A 12,547-nucleotide genomic window follows, 5' to 3' on the forward strand; every position below is an offset into this window, starting at 1 on the left:
CGCAGCGGCCGTTGGTGCCGGCGCCGTCGGCGCGAGGAGCCATGGCCGGCGCCGAGCGGAAGAAGCACGTCCGGTTCGCCGCCCCGGGGGGGGGAACGGCGGCAACGGGTCCGCGCCTCCCCGCCGCGCCGCGGGCGGACGTGGCCGTGACCGGCGGCGGATGGCGGTGCGGGGAGGGAGCCGCGCTGCGGTGGTGCATCTCCGGGGCGCTGTGCGCGGCCTTCCTGGGGCTGGTGAGCGCGGGGGGGGGGGGGGGGGGGGGGGGACGGGACGGGAGGACTCTCCGGCCCCTTCCTTCCTCCCTTCCTTCCTCCTGTCCCTCCGCCCGCTCGGCCCGGGGGGGGGGGAGAAGGTGGTGGTGGTGGGCGCGGGGTCAGCCATCCCCTCTACGATGTGTTGCAGGGGATGAGCATCGCGGTGCTGGGCCCCACCTTCCAAAACCTGGCCGCCAACGTCCACAAGAACGTCAGCGACATCTACTACATCTTCGTGGGCCGGTCCTTGGGCTACCTGGGGGGGTCGGTGCTCGGGGGGGTGCTCTTCGACTCCATGAACGCCCACCTCCTCCTCGGTGAGTGCCGCTGGCCCTGAGGGAAACGGCTCCCTCAGAAGCTGCTGGGGTCAACTTCTGTCCCCCTTCCCCTCACGCCGCCCGTGAGGGGGACGGTGGTGTCGCGTGGATGGCGGCCGTGTGGAGAGATGGAAACCGGGGGCCTGTGGCGCCTGGCCGTCCCCCCCATATCGCTGCCCTTGTGCTGCCGCTCGCTATCGCGACGCTCCGTTGGGTTCGGTTTTTTTTGGACGTCGCGTGTGCCCGAGCGTTGCGGCCGTACAGCGTTGTTTACAAGTGGTTGGGCTCGCTTGGGTATATTGGTTGTGGTAACCGGTTTTGAACTGACAAAACCTGCTCGGATTGACCAAAAGGTGCCTTTGGTTTGGACAGAAAAAGTATAATGGGCTCCCCCCCCGGCTTTGTATCAAGGAATACGCTTACTGTAGATCCTTTTGGAACAGACAGGCTTCTGTAACATTATTCTATGAAACACACATACAAAACAGGGGAAGCTGTGTTTTGGCTTTCGTATGCACGCAGCAGAAACCTCCAGCAGTTATGCCGAGGCACACTTCTTTTACGAAGCTCTCCACAGCCTTCCCTTTCTTAAAGCTTGTCAGAAGCCATCATCTTTGTGTACTGGACAAAAGTACTGAGATTTTGACTGGAGGGCCTTAGCCAAATTAGAACTTAAAGTGGATAAACATTAAATGCCACCTGTGATGGTGGAAACTTGCTGCTCAGTTGCTGCTTAGCTATGAAAACATTTAAACTATAGGAACCACAGTTCACAGTCTTACAAGTTTTCTGGACGCATGGAAACTCTCTCTGGCAGGAGCACAGGACTGGCTTCGTCCTGGCAGAGTGCGGCTGCTCGGCTGTCGGGTCGCCAAGAGCCACGTTCAGCATCCAGAAACGAAGTGCTCCTTTTAGAGTCCTGTTAGCGTCTCGTTCAGGTAGTGATGCTCGGAGCACACCTAAAATAGTTGGAAGCCCTATGTTTTTTTCTTCCAAGTGCAGTAATGGCAGTATGTGCCTTCGTGCTGTAGGTTAGGGACTAAACCAAATACTGGGGCTCACTCTTTTCCTTCTCCTTCCCATGCTTTTACTCGGGGAGATTCAAACAGAACTGTGCCTCCCCTGAGGACCGTGCTGTAATCACAGGGTCAATTCAGGGAATATGAGAAGATCCATTTTCCATTGCTAGCGTTTGAACTAAGTCTCTTCTTATCCCTGTATGCCTGTCTCCTGCTGTCAGGAGCAGTTGTGTCATAGAACATCTGTCTCTCCTCTCTTTTTTTCCCCTCTTCTTGTCTTCATCTTCCTGGATCAGTCCTCATTTGCTCCTGTTCTAAGAGGTCTTTATTTGGTCTCCTCCCTGTTCTTTTTTCCTCTTCTCCAGAACACCTGTAAAGTGGGTTTCCTTTAGCCTCTTTGTGCATCTGACAAGGTGAGAGTTGTCTGTGTCTGACAAACTCTAAAGTTTGAGACTTTACCTTCTGTAATGGAATTAATACACCTGGGGAAGTGAGTGTTATCTTGAAATAGTTTAGTATTTGCTTCTTTTCCTGAGGTATCACACAGGCTAGCTGTCTGTCAACAACGCTTAGAAAATGATTCATCTCCTAATCCTTTCCAATTTGGTAGTGCTTTTGGCAAAACCATGATTTGAACTACTGAATCGTCTCTCATTTTTATCATCTGAGGGCTGCCTGTAAGAGGTTTTTGGCTCGTGTAGTTTTACCTCCCATCTTTCAACTGCTGAAACTCTGCTACTGTACAGAGAAAAAATGGAAGGCGTAATCTGTCTTTGTCAAGGAAGCTGTACTTAATACACCCCATCTTTAGCTTTTTCTCTATGCAGCTCAGCATGCTTGCCTTCAAAAATGTTTTGAAGCATGTAATCCAAGTATCTTGCTAGGGCTCTAGGGTTCTGGATATTTAGTTTTTCCTTTGCTGCTGTTGTTTTTGTTTGGAATTAACCCAAGTAAGTTCTTAATTACATCAGTCTCTGTTGATCTTTAAGTATCTGCCCCACCTATGATCAAGCATTGATTTGAAAAATAATAGGGCCGTTTGAACTGGTACAAGCTTTCTAAAAACCTAATGCTGTATATTCAAGATACTAATTACAGATTATTTTATTATGAAGGTGATGATAAGCATAGAATTTAACTGCTGAACTTCAAAATTGTAATAAAAATAATTTTTATCTGCTAAAACACATTTTTTGAAATGGCATGTTGTAAGTGTCCTTAATAATAGCAAAACTAATACAGTTAATGAATTGCCACTAAATTTATGATGAGAAATTTTGTAGTTCTGTCTCTTAAAACTCCAGAAATCTCTTGGAATACATCCCTCGTGTGAGAACAGAATATAAATGAAAGTCAGCATTTTTATATGGAGGTCGCATGTTGGCCAAGGTGCAATCACTTTATAGGATTTTGAGAGTTTAGTGATTTGGGTTCTTTAAAAGTGGAGCCAAATTTAATGCTCTGCAGTTCTCGGAGGGAAAACTTCATGCTGTTCAAAACCACATTTTACTTCTTTCGCGGTAAAGTAACATTTCTAGATCAGGAGTTTGCAGAAGGTACTGAAATAGCACTTCAAAATCAAAAGTTTGCAGAAGACTTCTTAGTGTTCTAGCAGCAGATGCTGCTCCCTTTGCAAATAAAGCTTTAGCAAGACAGGTTTTTCATGTAGTGTTTATATTCTGATGAAGTTCCTTTTTTCTAAGTGAAAAATGATTCTGTTGAACTTTCTAGCTGCTTCTGCTAATCATGAATTGAGGTAGTTAGGTTACATCACCTATTAGGATTATCTGTAACTTTAATAATTTTGCATGTATTTGCATTTCTTGGTCTTCTCTGTGTTTTGTAGTTTAAATGGAAACTGTAGTATGTGGGTTTTTTTGTTTTTGTTTTTTTAACCTTTCCAGCATTATCCATGTTTGGAACAACAGTTGGTCTTTATGGGATACCCTGGTGTAAGAAATCCCTGCTGTTAACTGTCTTGATGTCAGTTATTGGAGCTTCCATGGGAATTCTAGACACAGGTAAGGGACCACGTGGTCCGATGATAGTTCCTTCACCGAACTAATTGGAAACTGCAAGCTCACCAAAACTGTTGCTGTATTTCACGTTGACACATCTTGAATTAAAAGAGGGGAGCTGTTTTACCTGGCTGGGATTCTTCAGTTATTCTGGTCCTGAGACTTCCAGTGTTTGTGTCTCTGTAACAGACCTTCCTTAAGGGGTTTGGGGAGCTGGGTGTCTCATGCTTCCTGGAGAAGATCAGTATGGGTTTCAGTGGACAATTAACAGTTGTAAAGAAAGCGTCATGTGCTCTTTAAACAGTGTTTTCTTTAAATTACTCATCTACAGGAAGCTAGTCGGGTTATGGTTCATTAGTGCCAGCTGGAGCTAAGTTAGTCCTGCGCAAGCCCTGGTGTAGGAGAGAGAGATTCTCACAGTTACTGTGTTGGAGAGTTGGCCTCCTAAAGGTGGCTGGGTGGCATTTAGGGGGTTCACAGCAGATGTTTGCTGCCATAGCTCGCTCACAGTAGTGTGGCATCCGTCTCCCTGAATTAAGGGATTATTTGCTCCCCTTGGCCAGCCTTGCTTAGGTGGTCGGCAATACACATTTATTCTGTGCTCCAGATTTTAAGTCTGTGGCATGTGCATACTGCAAATAGCCTGGAAAAACCACTTTTGCTGGAAAGCTATTCAAAACCAATTTCTTAGGAGAGGCTCCTTAGCGGAGGAAGATGTACTGGTGAAGCTGCAGAGCAAATGTTTACAGGTGCGGTTATACCAGAGGTACGAAAAAGAAACTCCCACAGAAATAAGTTCAATGGGCATGGCTTAGAAGGGATGAGTTAGTGATGGCTGGCTGTAGCAGACAGTTTGGATCGTGAGGCGAGGCCATGGCAAGAGACCTAAGCACGCTAAGAGACGACTGAGGAACGCTGGCGTACTTGCAGATGGGGATCAGGAAACAACCAAAACCACGTCAGCAGCGGAGTGTTCTGGCGTTGCTGTAGAAGGTGGTGGTGAAGCCGCAACAGGCGGCCACTCGGCTGGCACCTCTCCAGTCGTGTCCCAGCAGCCTGCCAACTTCCCTGGCTCACTGAGGGAGCCTGTGGTTACTTACTAGCCAGCAAGGTACTACTGGATCTGGTTGACCAGCTTCAGGGCAGGCTTATTTCTGAGAAAGAGCTGGCTAATGAATCAGCCTAGCTAGCCAAACAGCTCTGGAAGCATCCCAGCCAGGGAGGGCCTGGTTTTGGTGGCTTGGCTGATAGGCAACACAGAGGAACAATGAACTATCCGCTGTAATTCTGCGGAGTTTGAGGGAGCTCTCTTAACACTAAAAAGAGCATGATACAGGATCCGGTATTGAAAAAGGTGGTTTTGCTTGGCACAGGTTATGCTAAATAACCTGAGTGCAGAGGTGTATTTGCTGTCTCTGGTAGGATCATTATACATAGCACTTGGTTTAAAAGTTCTTCATGTGGGAAAAATCTTGTCAGCTAATTGTAAAAATGCCTTCAGTGGTGGGTGTGCTGCTTGGAAGTCAGACCTTTGAGGCAGGGAGACTTCCCAGCCTGAGCAGGAGTAGTAGCAGGAGAAACGAAGAGCGAGGCAGTAGAGTGTAACTGAATTCATTTGGAAGAGTGCTAGTGCTGAGTGACAAGGGCTGCAGTACTGTAGCACAGGAATTTGATTATTGTTCTTATTTTCTTGCATTCTTCTCAGGAACTACTTAAAAACATCTCTCATCTTATTTTTCTAGCATTATTGTTGATCTGAGGGTGTTGTAGTTTGGTCTTTGCAGCGGTATTGTTGTAAACTTTTCCGCTTCTGGAAAGTCATTTGAATGCAGTTGGGGTAGTCTGAGCCCATCAGAAGCAAGTGATTCTTGATGTTTCCTGGGATGTGGTTTAATGAAGCCTCTGATTCTTAGCATTGTGCATTGTTGCTTTTAATACTTAGAGAAATGAGAAGCAGTTAAACTTGCTCTTTTGAAAAAAGGCTGAAAAAATGCTGCAAATTGTCAAGCAGAGTAATGAAGTATGGCCATTGCAGCTGGATTAAGCCACTGCGTGGCTCTTCATTTTGACTGCTGTGAATACCCTCCCGAAGCTCAAGTAATCACATGGGCTTAAGGTGCTTACAGGCAGAATTTCAGTTAACTGCAGTTTTGCACGTTGTATTTGCTAAACCTGGTATTATTGCAAATTGAATTAGTAACATAGGTTATGGTTTGGTTTGTCCTGTTCTTTCTTTAGAACAGTATCTGGTTTCAGACTGAAATGACTGAATCCTCCTCTCTCCCATCTGCAGGTGGCAATGTACTGGCACTGAATACCTGGGGAGCAGAGGCTGGGCCACACATGCAGGCCTTACACTTCAGTTTTGCTGTCGGTGCGTTTGTGGCTCCGATCCTGGCTAAAATGGCCTTGGGAGGCTCCGAATCTAAAGACCTTCCAGTAGCTGAAAAGACAAACCAGTCTGTCCTGAGGTCTGTGCCAACAGCGTCAGCTGCATCAGCTACGTCAGCACTGAAACACCATCTTGGTGCAGATTTTTTGTGGTCCTATGTTGTCATAGGGACCTATCTTCTGTTAGTTTCTTTCTTCTTTTTTATTTTGTATTCAAAGGGCAGCTCAGCTCGAGACAAATCAAAGGCTTCTCTGCAGAAGTGCATGTTTGCCAAATACCATTACGCTCTTATTATTCTCCTGTTCGTATTCTTCTTCTGCTACGTGGGAGCGGAGGTCACTTACGGCTCTTACATATTTACTTACGCAAAGGTCTTTGCCGAGATGAAAGAAAACGAAGCAGCCGCTTTGAATTCTGTCTTCTGGGGCGCGTTTGCCGCTTGCAGAGGAGTGGCAATATTCTGTGCTGCTTGCTTGTACCCTGGCACCATGATCCTGCTGAGTATCATCGGCTCTGCTGCCTCCTCTTCGTGCTTGGCCTTCTTTGCGAGGTACCCAGCCTCGCTGTGGGTTGGAACCGCTGTGTACGGCGCGTCGATGGCTACCATCTTTCCCAGCGGCATTTCCTGGATAGAACAGTACACGGTCGTGCAAGGAAAATCGGCTTCTCTCTTTGTGGTCGGCGCCGCGCTGGGCGAGATGTGCATTCCGGCCGTGGTGGGGTATCTTCAAGGAAAGTTTCACCACCTTCCCGTGGTGATGTACACTGCCTTGGTGACTTCTGCAATGACAGTTATGCTCTTCCCTGTGATGTACAAATTGGCCAACTCTCCTGGTGAGAGCGACTTAAAAGAAATGAGTGAGAGTGAGGACCGGAAAGCTTTGTTGTCAAACTCGGGGCTTAATGAGGATGAAGAGGATGAGGAGGATGCGGGAGAGTGGAACGAAGCAGACTTTGAGGTAATAGAAATGAATGACACGCTGAGAAACTCTGTGATAGAGACCTCCCGTAAGATACCAGGGGACTCTCCAGCCAAAGTCTCGCTGCAGCCCCATCTGGACAATGTACTGCGCGATTCTCCAGTGGTTGCTGGTGGCTCCCCTGGGAGGAAAAATGTGAATGTTGACCGGGAGAAGAATGATTAAAGTAAAAGCTGACTTTCTGTTTTTTTAAAGGGAAATGCAATTGAATTGTAGGTGTTCTTGTAAAGTGGTTCAGGAATCCTTTTATAGTGGTGCGGAGCACAGCGTGTTCATTTCTGTGTTTGTCCGGCCCTTTCTCATCTTTCGTTTTCAGTCTGCAGCTGTGTGGGAAAGCCCATGATGACATGAATGGGGTAACGTGGTAAAATGTATAGACTATACCAAAAATGTTAAAACGTAAGAGACGTTTTCTAAATGTGAGGCATGCGTTTAAGTAATATATGCTGTAATAAGAACTAACTAGGAAAGAAGGGGACTGCTCAGAGCACTCAGTTTTTTGGGGTAGGTGAAGGGTGCAGTTCTGAGGTGCTTGGTCACAAAACGTTTTCACGAGAGAGGAGCGAAATCCGTTATCTGTGATGCTGAACTTCCTTACCTCGTGAAAGAGGAATGTTTCTACTGCATTGAAAGTTTGTGAGTGACGTAAACCAGGAAATCAAGTAAAATTGCAGGTGATGCCCAGCGGCTGTAAATTGGATAACCTATTGGCAAACTATATAATTTCCTGGTTCTGTCACTAAGACGAGAATAAATTAAAAATTAATTTTTAGGGGTGGAACCATGCCTTTGGGTCGTTTAAAAGCGGTGTATGGGAAGGGGGACAAAATGGGTCATATTAATCTGCTATAATGCATAACTCTGATTTACTAGTTAAACAGTGGTGACAAATCTAAACAGTCTAAAGTACTTGTGATTGTACTTGTGATTTTAATTACTGCATTACCACTGAAATCAAGAAATGTATGATGATAAAATTATATGTAAACAGATTACTTAATATGTGGTATTGACACGGAGCTGTGATATTTTAAGCCAGTTGTTTAAATTAAGGTTATAACAACCTTTCTGCCTTCCTGTGCCAAGACTTGAACATAGCGATGTGTTAAAGTGAAAATTTGTAAACGAGAGAGGGAACTGTCGATGAGACAATCCTTTCAATCGTGTGCCCCTTGCCAGTTGGATTGGTGCCGTTTGGGTTTCTTTGGGTGATGACTTAGGGGCAGACACTTCCTACTGGAGCGGGAGTGGTTTGTAGTTGTAGATTCATTGCTGCAAAGCAGCAAGTCCTGGGGAGGGACCAGTCATGCCCGAGAGCCCTCCCCAGTAAGAGCCAAAAATGCAGCAGCTAATGGCAAAATCTGACTCTGAAGCAGCAGTCTTGCAATTTGTCTACTTGAAACTCCAAATTTGTAGGTTAAATATATATATTTTTTTTTAAGGCTGCGTGATCAGAATGTGCTGATGTTTGGGGTTTTTTACTTTGCACTTTTATTAGTATTTTTCTTGCTAAGAAGTTTAATTTACCAAGGCAAGAGCTCTACATGTAACATAGCACAGAACCTTAGATGTTCAGTGTATTTTCAGGTCTGGTTTTGTTCCCTCTCTTGTCCTTTAAGTGTGCAATCTCAATTCTAGCCTAGAATCTCTTGGCTTTTTCCTTTCTTCTGAGAAGCGGAGTAAGAAGCAGGAGTCAGCCTGTAGCGAAATGCGTACATTTTTTGCATCTTGCCATGTTGAAGGCCCTCCCTCTCCCCCAGCTGTTGGCACTTACTTAAATGCCATTGTGTTTTTGCCCGATTCCTTTTTTTTTCTCATGTCTGTATGTGCACTTCCGTGGCATCTTTTCCAGTGCAATGCATGAACCTGCACTTTAAAATACGGCCTTGTTTTACTTGCTACACAAGGGTTCTCTTCTTCGCTTGAAGTAATGGTAAATGCTTTTAAGTATCAGGCCAAATCCTGTCCTAGGTACAGGTGACAGCGTTTGTTCAAGAGGAGTAAGGCTGTATGGCCTCGTGTGTTCGGTTAGTTTCACATGGTAACAGAGGAGCTGGTGCGGCAGAGGTGGCCACTTAAATAAGTGCAGATCAAGCCTGCATTTCTTCAACTTCCCTGTTCCCTTTTTTCCTCCTGCACACTACAGTAACCGCTGTGTGTGTGTGGAAAGCAAGGGGTGGTCTCTGATGGTCAGGACAAATCCTGCTGGCGGATGGGGGTGTGGGGGGAGTGATAACTGCTGCTGCTCTGCTTTTGCAGGAGTTCCTGCCCCCCCCCGCCCCGGGAGGTCACAGGTTTCCTTCCGCAGAAACTGGATTTGGTGCAGGACAAACAACAACAAAAGATACGGCCGTGGTTCTGCGGCAGCTCCCTGCTGTAATGGCAATCCGTAGGCTTTACCTGAACCGACTGCGATGTAAAAAAAGTTTCCCCATTCCTGAGATCATGTTGCCAGAAGAGAATTAGTTTAAGAAACCCACCTGGCAACCAGGAAGATTTTAAATAATCCCCAATTCATATGCTAATTTTTGGAATGAAATTCCAAATTGGAATGTCCTCCAAGTAAGATTGTTCTCAGGGATAGCTAACATGTCTTGCATGATCGAGTACTAAAAACCAGAAAATGCAACTAAAGCCACATTGGGAAATGTGTTCTTTGAACCTTATGTACTTACTGTTTAGATATACAGTTATTTGTGTTTCTGTCTGACTGTCTTCCCAACAAATGTGAAAATACTGTGCAAAACAAAGTGTGTTTTGTTTTTTTTTTTTTTAAACTGGCTGTATTAATTATTCCTGCATGAGTCACTTGAATTCATCACCATTTTCCCCCTTTAAAACAGGAGGCCTGAGTAGTAGGAATGCAGCAAGAGCCTGGAATGCCAAGGTAAGAGCAGCCTTTTTCAGAAGGTAAAGGATCCAAAAACCAGTGGCAGGAAGACAGAGCGAACTCCTGTAGTTATCTTGAGCAGTACTGTGTAGAATCATGTCTGATTGATATGTGCAGGCCTTTGTCTGGATGGTGTCTAAATTCTGAGTCATCTCAGCAAGCATTTATGAGCCTTCAATGTCTTAGTTCTGGCCTCAAACTTGAAATGGAATGTACTTACAGAGCTCATTCTTATCCCCTAAAAGCCTGCTTTTAATAGCAGGGGCTGCCCTTTGATGAGAATGAAATGTTTAAAGCAGTTTAAGATTAAAACAGATCTAGGACATTTCCAACAATGAGCCCAGCTCACAGCAGTTCTAGACAGCCTTGATGTTCAAGGCTGTAGCTTCCATAGTTCTTGGATTTTGGTGTTCCTCAAGGCTTGTTTTTAGACAATGAATGTTAGTTTTCACAGGTTTGAATTTCCTTCCAAAGTAAGTAAATTGCTTCCTGGCATATACAGTTAGAGTGAGGATCTATTTACAGTGCCTTTTAAGTTACAGATCCTCCAGAAAGCTTAAACTTACATGTTATGGGTTGAAATTACTTGAAGCAAACTGTATTACTTTACCATTGTCTTGCTTACACTAGAAAAGTCATCTCAATGTTGAGGACAAGAACTGCCATCCATGGATTAGATTAGGTATCTGAATTTATCAAGAATCATATTTTTGTCCATAAAGCCAGGACTGAGTTGAAGATAAGCACTTGACCATTTACTCTAGTGTTAAAGGTAACCTCTTGCAGTTAAATGTCATTGAATATTTTTATTTATCCCCGCTGGATTGTACCGCAAGCACTAATGCGTTAGTCCTGGCATTTGCACTTTTATTCTGTACATGACCAGTGCTAGAATGCAAGAGTTGGGAAAGTTTTGTGCCTTGATGTTTTTTTTTTTTTTTTTAGTTACTTTGCATAAAAGCGCATCGCAATCTGTGGGTGTTCTATTATATATTTAATAGTTTTTATTCTGCTTGGTGTGGGTTTACATTGTACCGTATAATGTGAAATTTAATAGACTGACTTGTATCTTGAATGTAATAAATTCTTAACTGGAGAAGGCACTCAGGTTCCTTGATGTAAATAAAGTTTTGTTCTATTTTTCAAAGCTACCCTGGACTTCTAAATTTAAAACTTACTCCTGTTTTGACTAATGGGAAACTGGAAATGTTTCTTTTCTGGTTTGGGGAAGGCCTTCAAGAGCTGATACTGAGGTTTTAGATCCCAAAGCTTAAGGTGGAAACCGAACTGTGGCTTCTTTGTTCAAATTAAGAGTTGTCTTGTTTACATTACTATTTGTGTGCCAAATGAGGGAAACAATGTGTCTGCAATTGAGGGTAAATGTAAAAAAAGCATGCAATTTTTACCATATCATTTTATTCAACTTTAATATGGTTTCCATTATTAACTTCTAAAACAAAATGATTTCCAGTTTAGAAAACAATGCACTGACCACATAATTCCTTTTCCATTTTATACAGTTATACAAATATTCTAAATACACATTTTGTCAAGATGGTGGCAAATAAGATTTAACTGTACAGTACATAAGGAAAGAAAATATTTTAAGCATATTTAGAAGCAATAGAAATGTCTATACAAAACAAGCAAAAATGGAATAAAATTTTATATTTAAAGTATTGCAACAGTCCCACAGGTTTGTAACAAAAATGTCTTTGCACAGTTCCTCACAATGCCCCATTAATAGCTAAAGCAAGACAGCAATTTTTAGAAAATAATGTTTCAAAATGCTACACATGATACTACTGTTTGCACAGTCTGATCAAAATAACAATCTACTTGGAATCAAGCAAAACTTAGGAGGAGATATACCAACCAACTTTAAAATTATCTGTATAAAAGTCATTGCACATTATTTTACTCAGTTGTTTGAAAAGTAAAAAAGTGTATTTACAAAATATTTCGCAGACAAAATTATAAAGTGAATGGATAATATATAAGTAACACGTCTTGATACTGACAGTTCAAGAACACACACTAATGGTTTTATCGTTTCAAGAGGTTTTCAGTGCTCCTTCCTCCAGGAAGTAAACTTGACTTCTACTTTGAAATGGATTTACAAGATGTTACACATAGCTATTTCAACATCAGCATTATAAAACAGTATGTTAGAAACATGAGAGAAAGAAGAAATTTGTACATCTTAAAAAGTGAGCTATTCATAGATCAACAAATGTTTGTTGTTTTGTTTTTTGTTTATGTTTTTTTTTAATTTAGTTAGGATAAGCGTTCATTATTCTTCAGATAATAAACCCAACAGTTAAAATGGAAATCCTGGACTAGATGAGAATTGAAAAAGCACCATGCACAATAGTCTTAGTGTGGTAAACACTGAAGAAAAAAAAAAAAAAAAATAGCACCTGGAATCCTGTAACACATATCATTTAAAACTGGTCAAGTAGCTGGCGAAGATACGGTGCCTTTGACAGTTCTCTGCTTACTCTGGAGAGCTTGAAAAGTACTGGACAGTTGAGGGAGACACACTGGATCTGCCGATCAAAGCAGCCTGTACAGTTCTTGCATATCTAGATTACATGTAAAAAAGCAAAACAGATTATTTCAATCTTAACACAAGCAAGGCGTAATCACTTGGGACTACCAAGGCCTCAACATTCTA

General features: G+C 43.4%; 2 protein-coding genes across 3 annotated transcripts in view; one reads left to right on the forward strand and one right to left on the reverse strand.

Moving 5' to 3' along the window:
* Positions 1 to 11,021, forward strand: MFSD4B (major facilitator superfamily domain containing 4B). The gene is made up of 4 exons (XM_030033792.1): positions 1 to 233; positions 403 to 571; positions 3,495 to 3,611; positions 5,902 to 11,021. The coding sequence occupies exons 1-4, from the start codon at positions 42 to 44 to the stop codon at positions 7,143 to 7,145; spliced, it is 1,722 nt and encodes a 573-aa protein (XP_029889652.1). The 5' UTR covers positions 1 to 41; the 3' UTR covers positions 7,146 to 11,021.
* A 259-nt stretch (positions 11,022 to 11,280) lies between these two features.
* REV3L (REV3 like, DNA directed polymerase zeta catalytic subunit) overlaps positions 11,281 to 12,547 on the reverse strand; it is a 126,096-nt gene continuing 124,829 nt past the window's right edge. For both annotated transcript variants that reach the window (XM_030033754.2, XM_030033764.2), the window contains one exon: positions 11,281 to 12,455. In XM_030033754.2, coding sequence (XP_029889614.1) covers positions 12,315 to 12,455 — 141 coding nt within the window. In that variant the 3' untranslated portion in view covers positions 11,281 to 12,314. The remainder of the gene's footprint in view (positions 12,456 to 12,547) is intronic.

The sequence above is a fragment of the Aquila chrysaetos genome, chromosome 2 (genome assembly GCF_900496995.4).
Source record: "Aquila chrysaetos chrysaetos chromosome 2, bAquChr1.4, whole genome shotgun sequence".
NCBI lineage: Eukaryota > Metazoa > Chordata > Aves > Accipitriformes > Accipitridae > Aquila > Aquila chrysaetos.